Raw genomic sequence first — 17,766 nt, 5'->3', positions numbered from 1 at the left:
TAAACCCTGCTTTGTGTGTGTGTTAGTGCGGGAAGGGGGCGGGAAGACGTTTGCCCTTGTGGAGTCATAGACTTCTAGTTAACCTTATAATATCAGATCATTAATCCCCTGCTAAAAGGTACACCCAACAACATATGTCATTGTGGGTATAGTTTGCAAGTATAATACCAACAGTTGAATCTACATAGACAATTATAAAGTAAAGAAAGCCTATATATAAATCTTATACTCATATATAGGCTATTGCTTACCCACAAATACACAAGACAAGAAGAGCTCTGTTAACAAATAAGCTGATTTTCAATTCATGGCTCACATATTTTTCAGTATCATATCTAACAATGCCTATCTATCCTCTTTGTTGTGCTCCCATTCTTGGCTTATTAACTATCTTCTAGACTTCAAACACCCTTCAAACTGATGTATACTTTGATATTCTGAAATACACTAAAGTTGTGTATATGAATGCAATCCTAAGCAGGTCTGTTCATAATCCTACTCAGGTCTGTTAAGTGTCGTTTACTCCTAGGAAAGTGTTCCTGGGATTGTACTGTTTGCTTTGTTAACTGTATGCTTTGTTGACACATTCTTGCTACTTTTAATGATAACATTGATTATCTATTGACTACAGTGCTCTGAGGCTGGGCCTCTTCTGTTTCAGCCCCACTGCTATGGAATAACCTCTTGGAACGGGTGAGGAAGGAACATTTGGGGCCTTCCAATGGGGCACTAAGAAAGAACTATTTAAAAGAGTGTTGTAGCATTTTGAAGGAGTTCCAACTTAACTGTTTTAATTAAATGTTTGAATTACCTGGTTTAGGCATATTTTAATTACCTGCTTGAATTATGTGTTTTAAATAGCGTTAATAGTTTTATATTAATTGTCATCAGCCTTGGGTCCTGTCTGTATCAGGAGAAAGGTGGGGCATACAAATGTCCTAAAGAAATATTTTTTTTCTTCGAACATTAGACACATTCAATCAAGTACATAACATATTCTGTTGAGCCACTTGTATAGAGCAAATATGAGTATGGATTAAGTTTGAACTGTCTCTGGTGTATTGGTTAAGACACTGGCAAACCACCCCGTAAACAAAGTCTGCCTAGTAAACGTCAGGATGTGATGTCACCCCATGGGTCAGGAATGACCCAGTGCTTGCACAGGGTACCTTTACCTTTTATAGTGGACTCTAATCTGGTGAACCGGGTTTGTTTCCCCAGTCCTCCACATGAGTGGTGGACTCTAATCTGGTGAACTGGGTTGGTTTCTCCACTCCTGCACATGGAGCCTGCTGGGTGACCTTAGGCTAGTCACAGTTCTGTCCGGGCTACTTATGCTGTTGTAAGTGGCCCCAGTGCTGTCAAGGAGGCATGGACACCAGTCTCCCGGCATTGCCATGGCAGCGCCACCCTGGGACGTCGATGGGACCCACCAGTGTAAAGGCAGCCTCCTGTCCCCTTTCAGCCCAGGTACGCTTGCAGGGAGAAGAGCGAAACGCCCCATTTTAAAAGTAAAAAAACGCTGTGAAAAGGCTTTTTTTTTTAGCTTTCAGTGGGCAGGGAACTGCTTAGGAGGTGCCGCAGCAGCACCTCCTTCCCACCGTCCCCGCATGCCAAAAGCTCAGGAACGCACTGCAAATCTTTCAATAAAAATTTGTGAATGCACTTTGCTGTTGTATAAACAATTGAATGAATATATGAATTTTGTGTAATGAAATTGCTGCAAATATATTCCATGTCTGGTATACATTTGTTTTTAGGTCTATCAATAGATTATGCAGAAAACAAGCTTTATTGGATTAGTTCAGGAAATGGAACCATAAATCGATGCAATTTAGATGGTGGCAATTTTGAAGTAATTGATTCAATGAAAGAAGAACTAACCAAAGCTACAGCTTTAACCATTATGGGTAAGTCAACATGATGCAACTGTCTGTTACATTTTACTCTCCAGGTGCAGGCTAATGTTGTCCTGTAATATATATGGCAAAATTCCTTCTGTTAGTTATGTTTCTTAATATGTATGTTTGAAGGCATCATATTGTTCATTGTTCTTTATAGATAAGCTTTCACTAAGTAAGCTACACTGTAAGAATTCCCTATTAAATGGCACAAAATTATGCTTTTTTTTTTTTTTAAGGCAGAGGATTCTTTCATGGACCCCTCATTGCTCCAGATAGTAATTGAGTATAATTTTCCATATTCTCAGTTCCAGCCCCCCTTTTCAGATTTGTAACAAATTGTTTGCACCTGTAGTTTTAACCTGTAGGTATGCAAATAAATCTGTGCAGTCATTTGGTCCCAAATAATAACTAATGTTTCACTAGAGATTGTTCGTTTAAAGTTAGTACAGATGTAAGGGCTAGGGATGACCACTCTTGCTGATTATTGGATATAATGAATCCAATAAGAAATCAGGAGGACAAGCCTAAAAATAAACTGACAAAGTAGCTTACAAATTTATCAAAAGATAATGTAGACTTCTACACTTAAGGAAACTATTTCTATTTCATCTTTCTTCAAATAAACCCAAGGCAGCTGATGTATATCAATTTCAATCCTAATTTAAAAGATTAAGATGGAACACTAGTTAGTGTTAACCATGGACATATTAAGGATGTGTCAACAGAAATCTTAACTGTGGTTAGTTAATAGCAAAGGGTGTGCATTACCCGGGTCCTTAAAGTTATTCTTGATTATGCTTATTTTGTTGTTTATAGAAAATAATCTTGCTTGCAGGCTTGTGCATATCAATAAACCCGAACCAAATATAAACCTGAAATTCTCCTTTTCAGTAAATTTCCAGTTCAGGTTTACTGAATGCACAAACCTGGGGAGAAAGCTAAAGCCGAATAGGCAATTCCAGAAAATGTTTGGGTCCTGGGGGGTACTTTTTTGAGGTAGAGACCCCAAATTCACAGCCTAGCTTGAATGGACTCTCCTTGCATGACCCCCAAAGTTTGGTGAAGATTGGGTCAGGGCTCCAATTTAATAGGGTCCGGAATGAGTCACTCCCCTCCATAGAAAAACATTGCAAACTTTGCAATGTTTCTCTATGGGGGGGACACCCCTCCATATTTACCGGTATATGCCCATATTTACCAGTATGGGTATTCAGCTTATTTCAGGTTTCCCCAAAAAAATCAGGCCCAATAAACCCAAACCCGAAATTTACCAATTTTTTTTTCCACAACCCTAGCTGCTTGTAAAATGTTGCAAGACATTTTGCTCTTCACTTTATCTTGGGATCCGCTGAGATTAAATTGTTATTGAGTGAGAAGTTAGGTGTTTTTACTTTTATACACCATTTGGCTACAACCAAGTGGTCATAATTCTCTTACATCATAGCTGGTAGCGAGGAGCTCTACCCATCCTGAACTCATGAATAGAGGAATTATATTCCATTTTAAAATATGCAGAGGCAACAAAGACACAAAAGAATCACTACTGTGATATATTTTGTTCAGGCTTTAGTAATCTTAGCAGGTACAGTTGTCATTTCTATAAAAGATAAATATTATAAGAGCTTGCCATTAGAACTCAATTTGTGTAGAGCTACAGTTCCTGAAAGAGGTGTTGAAAATATCAATTGACATTTTCCATTCACTCAGGTTGGGAAAGAAGCTAAACTTGAACATGAATGTTTAATTCTTATTCTGTTTCTGTATAAATAGTGAAAGTTATTAAAAAACAGGAGAATATAAAAATATGTTGAATCATATGATTCCCTTTGGCTGTGAGGAATCTTTTATGACCAAAAGACTCCTTCCCTTCTCAGAAATCTTCCATGAATGGAAAATTCCTTACTTAGCAGAAAGGGACCTTTGCATCCAACCCAAAGTTCATTACAGAAGATCTTGATACTACAAAATGAGAATATGTGTCAATGAAGTCTGAGTGAGAATCACATTATCAGAACTCCTAAAAAATTGCCTCATGTGTTGTCTGAAAAGAACCAGAGCCTTCGTCCAATTTATTGTATATAGCAGCCCATTCCTAAGCTTGGGGGGCCAAATGGGCTTAGGAGGCACCGTGCAAATTGGCACGGATGCTGGTACAGTGTCACTTGCACCAGCCCCCCTGGACTGCCGTGGCATGGCAGCCCTCTGATGTCAGCTCAGCCTCCCGCTGGTGTCCCTCCAGCATCCTGCTGGTGCAAGTCCTCATGCCGGCATCCCAGGAGGTGTTCCCGGGGTGTTCTGGAGGGCGGAACTGCCGGTAGGCAGCTTCCTAACCCCTTTCAATGGGGCTTTCCCCCGTTTTCTTATTTTTCTTTTAAAAATGCCCTTTCCCCCATCCCCCACTGCAGCAGCCTTTTTTGGGAGGCCCCACAGCACTGCCACAGCCACAACGTCCTCAGCTGCTGCAGCTCTCGGGAATGGGCTGTTAATGTATTAGCTTTAATAAACTTAAATAAAGAAATAACCCACCCTTAAACTGAACAAAGGCTGGTAGGCTCATCTTCCCTATGATTATTCTAACTCTGTAATTATTTCTCTAAATAATTATAGCTTTGGAGTGTTTTTAAATGCATCTTTATAATGTATTCAGGTTGCATTTATACTGATAAAATGACATACGTAATACCTAATATGGGAACTTATGCAGCTGTTTCAAAGGATAAAATGACATTTATCATTTGGCAGGGCCAGCATACATTTCCTATAACAAAGCTGATAGATAGTAGGAAGAATATATTCAATTTTAAGTACCATAGGAACCAGCTGAAAATATTTCCAACTTTATTTTAACTGTTGTCCCAGGCCCAATTTGCACATTGCATTTTCCAAAATGCCTTGCTTTGGTACATATGAAAAAGTAATATGTGAAAGTGTTTCAAAACTTACCGCTTACTGAAGGAAGGCTAACAGAGATTGTTCAAGGAAACTATTTTATGCATTCAGTTCCTTGGATGAGGTTCTGGATACCTCCTCTACTTTCCACAGTGATTATATGAATGGAAAACTCACTGTTTAAATTGATTCTCGGATTGTACAGTTTGGTTAAGACTGAGACATTCTATATTGTAAGAATAAGCATATACATTTTCCTTTTATAACTTACTGTTGAAAGCTATGTACAAGAGGAAAAATTGACAGGAGTCTTTGACTCCTTAGAGACTAACGTCATTTAATTCTAACATAAACTTCCAGATATTGTTCACAGCTTGGATTAAAAAAAGAATGCTTTCCTGTGTGCTTATTTTTAAGAGTAGCTTAGTGTTATAGTGTTGACTGCCTTGTTTAGATTATTTATTACTAGTTTTCAAGTGAGTTTAGCAACACAAATTGATACACTTCATACAATTGGTATGTACACAGAAAGTATAGTTCCTTTATTTTGGCTTTCTTTAATTTTCTCATTCTTCATGGGCATTGCTGAAAACATGGATAATACGTTTGTAATACTTTTTTGTCCTTTTTAATCATTTTTTCCTGAAATGAATTGGTACAACAATCTGTCGGCTTCATTGAGATTATATTTGAATGATTATGGCTGCAATCCTTGAATCAGGGAATCACTGGGAAAGCCTTGAGATACAAGAAGCTCCCTTTTACTGTCAGATAAAGTTAGGTAGATTAGTAGAACAAGGCAAACAACGTATTCTGCAGAGAGACTTTTTTACTGTTTGTATCAAGAACCATGCAGATCCAACTATATAAAGTGACTTACAGTGCGAGACACCCTACTTGTTACCCGCACAACAGAGACGGCATTACCATGCCATTCCATACCCTTTCAGGGCCAGTTCTAGATTTTGAGGGGTTCTTGGTATGCCCCTCTCCTGCCTTGACCACCAGCAGATCTTCTGCTCATGCCTCTCTTTTGGCCCACCCATCCTGTGCCCCTACCCCACCTGATCATACTTTCCCTGCTCCGTTTGTGAGTCCTCCCACTGCCCATGCTCACAGCTGCCTGCCATGCAGTGGGCCCTGCCAGAAGCTCTGAGCCCTAGCATCTGCCCCATCTGAGGGTATGCTGGTGGAATCCCTGCTCCCTCCCCCCCCCCAAAAAAAAAAACATGTGTGTGTACATCAGAGATGTGAAGGCCTGGGGAGAGGGATCTAATTATTTTCCAAAGGAATTTTCCAATTTTCCCGATGGGAAAATTGAGATATTTGGGAGAGCAGTAAAGAAATAGAAAAACCTTACAAAATGTTTTCTTTTTTGAAATGGCTGAAATGAGAGACAAGGTTCTATTCAAAACGCAGAGCATAAAAATGTCTGACATTTTGGGGTGCACTTTGGAATATTGTTTTTGTTTAGAAATCAGTGAACGTTTTTCAAGACAAGGTTTTATTCACTCAATATGGAGCATGAATGTTTATGGGATTTTTCCAATTTTTCCATTAGGGGAGCACTAAAAAAAAATCCTATGATACATATAAATCTTTTTGAATGAATAAAATATGTTAAGAAAGCACAGGGTACATCAGTTTGCAGCTCTTTCTCTCACTTTAGTATTGGTCGTATTTGCAATTTTGCTTGTAGAAAACGAAGGCATTTTTACATTTAAATTCCATAAATTTGTGAATTAATACAATTTCAGATGCTAACTAAATTATAAATTATGCATTTTGTTAAGGCAGCAAGATAGGTACAAGTCTGATAGAAAAGTATTACACGTATTCTGCTTTTTTTTAACATTAAAATGAAAAACTGGGGTGGGAGGGACTCACATTTTCTCCTATGGTTTCAAAATGTCCAGAAATATATTTCTAATGCACGTGCACACATATATGCACAACCCATTGTGTTTAGTACAACCCAAGCACACTGATACCAACAACTGCCAAGGACGGATGTGAGGGTGATCTGGCTGTGATATCTTTCACCCCAATGATTGCCAGGGTCGATTCAGCTGATCTGGCTTGCTAGGCGGGTGTCCCCTACCTCCCTCACCGCTCCATATGTATCCCTCCCGAAGCTGCACAGTCGGTGGAAGAGGATGACCAGCCCAGATAGAAGGAGAGTACTGTTCTTTGGTCAAGAGTATACAATAGCTGTGCTCCGCGGCTAGAACCTTCAAACAATTTCAAAGTCCATTTGTAGGAGAATGTAAGGTAGTCAGCTGCCAAGGACATAGATCATTGGTGGGAAAACATGTTATGTGGTGGCTCCAAAGCACATAAAACTTTACTCTTTCCCTCTTTGGCCCAAGCAGAAAGAATATTGTATATTTCTCAGGTCCAAACTAGATGTGATGGCATCCTGGTAGCATCTACAAAGACACCATTGCCATTTTAAAGTGATTTTAAAATGCTATGAGGGGCCAATCCTGATTGGGTCCACAGTATGGCATTCTTGTTCCCCCCCCCTGCTATTTTTCAAGTGCCTAAACAGCCATGGGAGGGCTGCAACCATTTTGGCCCTTAGTCTGGTGCACGAGGGAAAACAGCCAGTTGTGCTGTGGCCCTGATTAGCATTGGGCCTTTGTGACATTTTAAAATCACTTTCAAATGGCCATCACTTCTAATTTGTCCCTCAGAGGTCACAAGAGGCTATTACAGAAAGGTAAGATAGGAAAAAAAATATCCTCTACAAACTGCTTACACTGGCAGCTAATAGGATCCAACCCAAAGACAAGTAAATAGCAAAAAAAAAATGTTTTGGTTACTTCTGTAGACCTTATAATGGTAGAAATGTTATCTACACAGATTAAATAGTTGAAGGGATTTGCATTCTTGGGGTGCATTACTGGACCATTTAGTTTTTACAACTGTAATGTTGTAGTTCAGTTTAGAATTTTTATTTAGAACGTTTACATCCTGCCTTCCTCTGTCCAGCCAAGGGCACAAAGATCAGGATACAGTCATGAACAAAATCTCACATGGCACAGGGGACTTTAGTGAGAAGGGGTCATTGAGCGATAAAATGTGGTGTGAGCGTAATGCATATCTTTATTCTGTGTCCCAAAAAATTACAATCTAAGTCACAGAGGTAATATGAGAGGAATTTCCCCCCTTTCTTATATGTCCATTGGCTGTATGTTTGATAATAGGAATAAGGAGGCATTTTGTCCCTATCCTCCAGTTGAGAGAAGGTATTTCTTTTCCTTTTTTACGTTTTTGCACATTTTGCTATACCATGATGTTAGGCTTGCCAACTCTGGGTTTGAAAATTCCTGGAGCTTTGGAATAGACAATAAATACAGTATACTTTAGAATGTATCAGAATATAAGATATATTTACACCCAGGGTAGAAATACATACTTTTGTCAATGTAATTGAACAGTAGATAAGATTTGTGAAGCATTATTGTAATCCCCCATCCCGTCCTATCCCCCCTTTTATAATGTTCACAACTTTGTTCTTTTGAAAATAATTTAAAAACAATTCCTGGAGCTTTGGGAGTAGAGCCTGGGGAAGGCACGACTTGGAGAAGAGGAGGGACCTCAACAGGGTATAATGCCATAGGGCCCACCTTCCAAAGCAGCCATTTTCTCCGCGTGTTGGAAATCTCCAGGGAACTGATCTCCTGGAGATATCGTGGAATTACAGTTGATGGTCTGGAGATCAATTGTAATTCTGGGAGATATCCAGGACTCCCCTGTAGGCTGGCAACCCTACATGGTGTTGTCCCGACTTTGCATTTACATAGCATTTTCATTTACATTACATTTCATTTGGGGGACTGTGAGAAAGGAAATGGTAGTGAATAATATCTGTTCTACTGTGATATTATCATTCCAGCCTTCCTAATATGATTCTATTCTGTTTAGTAACTCTATTCTAGAAGTAAACGTTGACTATATTGCACTGGTCTGCTAGTTATTTCATGTATTAGCAATGTGAGTTTCCTTTTGCAATACATTCCCTGAACATTCTTCTAAAATATGTCCTTAATTGGCTTGCAGTATGATAGTATGCATGGTCATTTAGATATCCCAGTGTGCTTGTAGGCTAGTATATGTAAATATATGTAAATGTATGTAAATATGAAGTAATGTTTTTTTCTGTATGCTGAACGAAGCATAGGAAAATTTAAATTATATTAAATTTTGTATATATGACTTTTGTCATGAATTAATATTGGATTTATCTCATTTCTTATTTGAATTGTACTGTCCAAAGGTGTTCTTTTGCTAGTATAGTACTAGTAGTACTATTAGTAGTAGTTGTGTTGTACCAGTAGAATGACAATTCTGTTGGTGCCATTCCCCCCCTCCCTCTCCCCCCTGATTTTTGAAATCCTCTGACATCCAGGAACAGAAGGAGTCAATGGGCTGAAGTGGGAGGAGGAATGGGAAAGTTCTACAAGCTTCACTCCGCTTGTAGCACATTGGATTCAATTCTCAGTTTCTGATTCATTTAACCATAATTATACATAGAAAGAGTTGAGGAAGGGAGAGATTAATCAAGCATCTGTGTTCTGATATGACATGTTTAAAATAATAAGTCTGGGAACACTAGGACTCAGTAAAATGTTTAGGATTCAGGTAGGATTTTGAATTGAAAGATAAAATGCACTAGGAATTTATTAGAGGATATTGTGAGCCAGTGTGGGTAGTGGTTAAGAGTGGTGGTTGGACTCTAATCTGGAGAACTGGGTTTGATTCCTCAATCCTCCACATGAGTGGTGGACTCTGATCTGGTGAACCAGGTTGGTTTCCCCACTCCTACCCATGAAGCCATCCGGGTGACCTTGGGCTGGTCACAGTTCTCTTAGAGCTCTCTCAGGCTCACCTACCTCACAGGGTGTTGGTTGTGGGGAGAGGAAGGGAAGGTGAGTGTAAGCCAGTTTGATTCTTCCTTAAGTGGTAGAGAAAGTCAGCATATAAAAACCAACTCTTCTTCTTGTTGAGGATGATGGGTTTCTTTTCATAATTTTGAAAGTGACATCCTGCCTCTAACCCACATACAAATACAAAACCTGGGTCATGGTTAAAGTTAAAATTGCTAAAAGTGATGGTTTAAGATAGACACTATTTAAGACATGTTTAAGGAATGTGGATGTCTGAAGCTCTAAGTGAGATTCCAGATTAAAAACATCAAGCAGACAAGGTTATAGCAGACAAGGAGGCTGGTCTGTTCTGCAATAACATTTGTACTGCATATGGAAAACACAGGGAGATAATATCTTGCGTTGTTTGGAAATTGTGTGAGTTCACACAACAAACTCCTTAGTATACCAGTCAAATCAAATGCTGGAGAATATTGTTCCATTCTACGACTACAACACTAGACAGGAACAGCTAATTCCAAGAAGAATGCTAATCAGAAGGAAATTTGTAGGTGTCCCTAGTCTTAGCATGTTTTGTTGTCACTGCTGTGGTGGCTAGAATGGCAGGAAAAGAATCACAAATTCCCCTGTGTATGTAATATTGTTTCAAAGAAAGCCTTTATGCCTGCTCTAGAAATGCTGAAAATCCATCCCTTCATTTTAGTCCAAGACTGAGTACAAATTTAAAATTTTTTAATATTAGTAGATAATATGGTGGAAACTAGCCGGTAATCTTGTTTCCTTCTGCTGGCCAGCTAGCACACTGACCAACTGATACCATGCAGTACTAGGTAAGTTGGAAGAGAGAGAGGTGAAGGATGGGGAAAGCCTGCTTTACGAAATCCAACTTCCTACAGGGGTGACTTCAGCATCCATGTACTTACAAGCAGACTGGGGGTAGAAAAGAGAGTACAGGCCGCCCACTTGCATGGCCACACTATCCCTTGCCCGCACTTTTTGAGAAATATGGTAAGGACAGAGGGCATGTTAAGCAAGGAGGTGAGCATGCTCCCAGTAAGTCCACTTATGACAGAGCTGCTCATTAGAGAGCTGTGGCCGTTGCCCATGCTGGCTGGAGAGCAGGGCCCTCCAGTTGCATCCATGGATGGGTGGGAGCAGGCAAAGGAGGCAGCCCTGCGTGCTTTCAGCCTCTCGTGAGATCTGCTGTCACTCATGAGAAATAGGCAGGCCCTACCGGGCAGATGTGCCTTTACAGGCCAGAGAGAAGGAAGGAAGTCTTGGCTCCTGAGTCAGAGAGAGAGAGCCTTGAGTAAAAGAGGCAGCAGCCAAGGGTGTTTGTTAAGCCCTGTTATTCCCTATACTCTGAGGCTAGCCAAAGGCCTCTAAAAAGCCATGCCCTGGAGCGTCCTCTAAGCTGAGCCCCCCATGGTATACTGGTATATCTTTCCCTAAGATCCCCTTTTAACAGGGCTCAGTACTATCAAGAAGAAATTCCAGCCTCCTTCCACAGAAGGACATTGCTTAAAATCTGGAATGATGATATTGCTTAACCTCTGTGGAGAGCGGCCATTGGAAGGAGATTTATGCTGCACTTTTATTATCTAATATCAGTGTAGTTGTGTTGGACTTGCAAGGAGCAGAGTGACAAGGGAATAGAATTTTAATTTGTGGTTTATGTTCTTCAACACTATTTAAGCCATACCAATTGTGAACACAGACCCTGCCCCAACCCACAAATGGGAAAGGCATTTTAAAAAATGTAATTAACATTAATTGATCTAGAATAAGTCAAAAGGTCCATTCTTTTCTGAAACATATATAAGCCATTTCCTCTGCATAAATAAGAACAACAGACTTTTAAAATTGCTTATTCCCGTTTGAATAGAAAACACAGTTAAATACCAAATACACAAATCAACCATGTATTTGACCAAAACAAGGGTGCTCACTTTATTGATTAATATTATAGCTAGCATGCCTGCTAGACTGAATGCTTATACAACTGCCCAAAGCATATACAATGCACTTCAGTTATATCTAGTAGAACATGATCGTAGTGGAATCCCCATTTTTCCAATTATTTGTTACAGTAATATTGGCTGGAGTGATTTTTTTCTCTAATTCTTCATGCTTGATATTTATATGGTCATGGAGGTATCCTAGAAACACAGTGAAACGGTATCTACAATGAGAGTTCTAGTAATTTCTGAGATGTTTGCTACTCCAGTAATACATTTTGACCAGAATTGTAGTGCAATTGGGTTATCAAAGGGCGAAAATGCATGGTCGCTTTATCCTCCTTTAATCCCTGTTTCAACCAGGATTCAGCCAAGATCGAATGCATGCGTTTCACCTAATGTGTGTTCGATCCTGGCTAAAACAGGGATTAAAGGAGTATAAAGCGACCGTGCGTTTTCAACCAAAGAGGGGGGAGGGCAGAGCAATAAGCTTGAGAATCTGGCACATTCTGATGAACCAGCATTCCCCATGTCTGCTGGATAACAAAGCTTTTACTGTGTGTGTGTGTATTGATAGCTAGTTTTATTCTGCTTTTTTCACTTCAGTGTAATTTAATACATAATGAAAATTTAAAGTGAAAATCCATGTTACAGAAAACTGGCATTCAAGAGTGAAGGACAGTTAGTGCAAACCAGTGCAATAGTACTCCAGTCTAAGGACATTGATTTTACTGGAGTAATTCTGCATAGGATTGCAATGTACATTAATTGTTTCTGCTTACATAGCTCATTTATTGTTGGAATAAAATGAATGGAGATTCAGCTGTGCTCTGCTTTATATTCTCTATTCAGACTGAAGAGGAACAATCTCTTTAGCTCTTGGGTTTCAGTTAAATATTTGGCAGGTGATCCTAGGAAGTATTTCTCCGGAATAACTAGGCTGTACACATCTTTATTTAACTGTAACAGTTGTTGAGTATTTGTGGTTCTTATATGTAGTTGATTACCTAGCCCTTGTTACTGGAACCTTTAGTTCCTCTATCTAGCTCCATTTTTAAATGGTTTTCCCCACTATGAGAAAATTATAACTTCTAGGAGAATTAATTTATTTTTAAACAACACTATAAGGAAAATCACATTGGCTGTAATCCTGCACACACCTGGGTTTCACTGGGATTTAAGCAACCTAAGTGTGCATGAGATTTCAATCATTGTGACCGCAGTGATTAAAAAAAATAACAGCATGTGGCTATTTTTGAGAATTCTGTTTTGATTTTTTGAATTTTTTTTAATTGTATAGGTGCAGGAGACTGCAAAGAAGGCCAATACTCTAAGGGCTAGTGATGAGATTACCCTGTCCTGAATTGTCTTCTAATTCTAATGTCTGTTGTGAAAAAATGATTCTGTGATCTGAGAACAAAGATAACAGGATTGTCTAATTACATGATTGGAATTAGCAGGAGAGGTAGGTGGTCTTAGAGACTATTTACTATTTATGCAAGCAGCAGCATTTTTTTCATCAGTAGTACAATAGGGAGAAGTGTCTGAATATTATATGTTCCATTTGGGTATACTGAATTGGCAAACACAGATTATTCACATTACAAAAGGAAACTTACATTCACTATGGGAGCTACCTCTTATAGGACTTTATGTAAAACAAGTATGTTTATTAATCTGTTAGCTGAATAGAATTGTTCAGGGGCACAGACAATACAGGGGGTAGCTGTTCAATTCTTTTTCTTCACTATAACAAGATCATATAGAGTTCAGACAATAGTGACCATAGTCTCTAGTTGCATTAAGCTAGTATAAATAATTTTAGCATCTAGATACAAGTCATATGGTAGCTTGGGCATATGAAAGAGCTATGCAATATACTTTTGATAAATCAACGTTAGTGTACAGTGCAATCCTAAGCAGAAGTAAATGCCGCTGTGTGAAATGGGACTCTCAGATAAGTGTGCGTAAGATTCCATTGGTAAACTGTAGCAAGTGACATTTGTCCAGAAATTTGATCTATGGTTAGCTAGTGTAGGAAGAGAAAGATGGCCTTGCATTGCACACAGTATGTGCAACCTTCCAAACAGTTGAATTATACATGGATATCAAACTCAGTTTTCAAGAACATAGGTGTCAATGATCTCAGGTATTTATTTAGAGCTAAATAAGGCAGCTTTCTTCATGCCTTTATCTCCCTTGGTTTTTCATACTATTATTGGCACTATTTTAAGCCATATTCATCTCAGTGATAGAAAATACATGATGCATTTGAACTCTTCAGAAACACAACATTTTCACAGAATCATTAGATTAGAAGAAACTTTATGTTCATCATCACTTTATAGTTCAGCTTGTCACTCAGGAAGACTGTTACCTATAGACCTAGAGTGCTGTTTCATAATTCTGTACAGTGATAGATTTTGTTTCATATAAAAATCTGATAACTTGGCAGAGTGCACAAGGCTATTGTGTGCAGCAAAGCCCATCTGATCTCTGTGTGTGTGCCAGGAACAAAATTACTCAGAGCCTTTTATCTGTTCAAACTAATATACTTGTTTTATTACCAGCGCATTCCTGAAAGGAATGCCCGCGCCGGGCTTAGGAGGGAACCCGGTGCCAAAAACCATTCAACCCTCATAGGGTTGCACGGGAGATACACATCTTGTGAAAAACAAAAAGGGGCATTCCCGAGCCGAAACGGCTCGGGAGGCAGACTAATGTCGGCCCTGCCCCCTGCCCGGTGCCGGAACGCCCTGAAAATGCCTCCTGGGGCGCCAGAATGCCTCCCTGCTTTCCGCCACAGCCTGGCCCAGCACTGCCGCTGCGGCAGCCAGAGACTGGTGCCCGGGCCTACATGCCAGTGCTGGGGCCACTCACGCCAGCGGGCCCCATCCAGGTGCTGGCGGCGTGAGCCCCTGCACCGGTGGAGGCCTTCGTCGGCCTCCTAAGGCCTTTGGCCACAGCCGCCAGTGCATTTGAGGAATGTGCTGTATAGGAACTCCATTTTTAGATAGTATAGAGTAAATAAGATTTCCTAATCTAGTCTAACTAACTAGGATACAGGAACTACATCCTTCCCTCCTACTGGCAAGATAGAGAAGAGTGTGCATGCAAGTGGAGGTGCGAAGAAGGAGGTAGGAATTAAGTGTTTCCCTGACAGCAGTAATCTACACATCAAAGGGATAGTGTCAGAGCAGTAGAGAAAGGATGCCCAGTTTCTTGATCCCTCTATCTAACTCACGAGTCTAGTCCACCTATGAAGTGTGAGGTTAAGCGACAGTGCAAAGTCCTTCACTTCCAACGTGCAGAAGGCTATTCGTGCTTTATACACACTCTTTACAGATTTTTCAAAGTATTTTTAATTTGTATGAATCATGCCCTGACCTGGATGGACCAAGCTAGCCTGAACTTGTTAGATCTCGGAAGCTAAGCAGGGTTGGCTCTGGTTAGTGTTTGGATGGGAGAACACCAATGAAGCACAGGATTGCTGCACAGAGGCAAGCAATGTCAAACCACCTCTGTTTGTCTCTTGCCTTGAAAACCCTATGGCAGGGGTGTCAAACATAAGGCCCGAGGGCCAGATCCGGCCCCTTGAGAGCCAAGGCAGCCACCCCCCCCACACACTCTTAATCTGGGCTGGTGAGGCATGGTCTGGCCCAACCAAGTGACATTTATGTCATATCCAGCCCTTGTAACAATTGTGTTCGATACCCCTGCCCTATGGGATCACCATAAGTCAGCCGTAACTTGATGGCACTTTCCATCTCCACATAATGATTGAGAAAGCACATATATATTGGCTCTTTATGTATGAAATAGATTTTATGTTACAGATATTTAAGAATACTACTTTTGATTTTCAGATCTTATCTTTGTACCAAAAATGCATTTATACTATTAATAGCATGAAAAGATTTTAGAACTTTAATGGTTTTTCCAATGGAGAGAATGGGAAATTTTGGGGAGCATGAAAAAAATTCTCCTGCAAAATATATTTCCATATTTGAGTGAGAAAGCATTTCACTCATTCCAAATGTAAAGGATGAAGAAGTCTGAGGATTAATTAACTCTTCTGATAAACAAACTGGGAAATTTTGAGGAGCACTGAAAATATTATCAAATATATTCTTTTAGTATGAGTGGAATGTTTCTTAAGGCCTGATTGTTCATTCAAAACATATAGCATGAATCATTCTGAGGAATTTTTCCAGTGGGAAAAAAACCCTTATGTGATTATTTTTCTGTTTATGGAATAAGTGGGATAAAAGACAAGATATTCTACAAAGATGTTTAATATGAAAATGTTTCTTTAAGGAAATCTAAAGTGTTAGATTATTATTATTCTTATGTATACTGTAGACATATACAACATTTTAAATAATATTGCATAGGATGCCGCAGTGTACAAGTCTTCTCAAGTAGTGAATATACCTTGTCATTTTTCTTATAATAAATAAATTTATACTTTAAATTTCACAGTATGCCACATAGTACAATTTTATATGCTAACTAAGTTGTAAGTGGAACATTTATTTGGTAAATCAGCAAAAAAAGGTTTAGGTATGATAGGAAAGCAAGTATTGTATATATTTCAATTTCTCAAAAAAATCTTATTTTTTATGAGAAAATTAAAATTATGGAATATGTGCGTGCAATGGTGAGGAATTGTGAAAAAGTCTAAAAACATGACTGAAATTACGAAGCCAGATGACAGGGCTTCCACATTGGAGTTTTGCTCCACCTTGTCTGTCATACTAAAGCAGATATTTTTGGAGCATAAATAATATGTCTTCCATTCATTCATTCATTCATTCATTCATCTCTATAATAAGAGTTAAAGTTGGTTTGCCCACAGTGTGGATGGAAAGTTGTGGATTTCCAAAGTTCCATGCCCATATTCATGCCATTTTTTCTGTATCTTCTTGTGCCCACCATTCCCCCCACACATAGTTCCATAGGGTTTTTTGTTGTTTTGTTTAATTGGTAGTTGCTGTGTTGTTATAGTGTTATACTACTATAGCAATATAGCCACTACATTGTTTTTTAAAAGGATAAAAGCCCTGTGGTGTTGCAGAGGCGGGTGATAGCAGACACAAGGGAAACTAGGAGAATACCCTGGAGAGAATTCTCTATTGCCACTTTGAATGCATTTGCAGCTGCAATGAGTACACAGCTGGAAACCATCATCATTTGGAAGCAGCATCTGAATATATTTTTGTATTTATACCTTGCCTTTCCAGGTGACTGAAGGTTGCTTACAAATTAAAATTTAGAACCTGTAAAATGCAATTAAATCCTCTAGAATTGCTTGCATCCTATATCCATTAGAAGCACCCGAGACGAAAATGGCTATGCAGTGCTACCAAAATACCCCTTCAGACTACACCCTCTGCACCTAGGGTGGGAACTAACATGGAACTAACAAGGGTGGGAACTAACATGGGGAAAGCACAGGCTATGATTGATGCCAGGTGAGCTGTATTAAGAGGAGGAACAGCAAGCAGATAGTATTCTGAGGACCAATTCTGGAACTGTATGTATAGAAAATTCTGGTCATTAGCTGGTATCTCTCTTGTCCAGTGAAGGAAAAATATGTTACTTTGGAAGTATTTCCGGTCACTTGAAATAGTGTCCACTTTCAAGACTATTGCTATTAGTAGGTCTACTGACAAAAGGGCCCAACAGAAGTTTAGCGCAGAGACAAACTGGAAATTCAGAAGATAATCAAACAGGGTGGTTTTCAGAAGAAGTCAAGCAGGAGTTGGTCCTTTAATAGCTTTGATTGAATACAGATCCACCTCCCTGTAATAGAGGCTATTTTGTTTTTTGGCTATGGGATGATATTTCTTCCCCCTTCCCTGCCTCTGGTCCTGTAGACACTGATTTCTGTGCAAATTTTGATCATCCTTTCTATACTATGGGCAGCTTTTTTAAGATGACGAGTACGTTTGTCCGTTAAATTTCATAAAATAAACTTGTTGATTGTTTATTTTATTTATAGGGTTAAAGAGACCAAAATGAAAAAAGACAATTTGGTAGGGTTGTGCATATCAATATAACTGAACTGAAAATAAACCCAAAATTAGCCATTTTGGCAATATTCAGGTTTTGGTTTTACTG

The 17,766-nt window shown here is 39.3% G+C and overlaps 1 protein-coding gene across 1 annotated transcript in view; it reads left to right on the top strand.

Annotated features, from left to right (window-relative positions):
- LRP1B (LDL receptor related protein 1B) overlaps positions 1-17,766 on the top strand; it is a 566,614-nt gene that overhangs the window by 342,417 nt on the left and 206,431 nt on the right. The window contains exon 31 of the mRNA XM_056861170.1: positions 1,761-1,910. Within this exon, the coding sequence (XP_056717148.1) occupies positions 1,761-1,910 (150 nt within the window). The remainder of the gene's footprint in view (positions 1-1,760; positions 1,911-17,766) is intronic.

Source organism: Euleptes europaea, chromosome 15 (assembly GCF_029931775.1).
Source record: "Euleptes europaea isolate rEulEur1 chromosome 15, rEulEur1.hap1, whole genome shotgun sequence".
In the NCBI taxonomy this organism is placed as follows: Eukaryota; Metazoa; Chordata; class Lepidosauria; order Squamata; family Sphaerodactylidae; genus Euleptes; species Euleptes europaea.
Note: the sequence above shows the minus strand (reverse complement) of the source record. Positions and strands in the feature narration are given on the sequence as shown.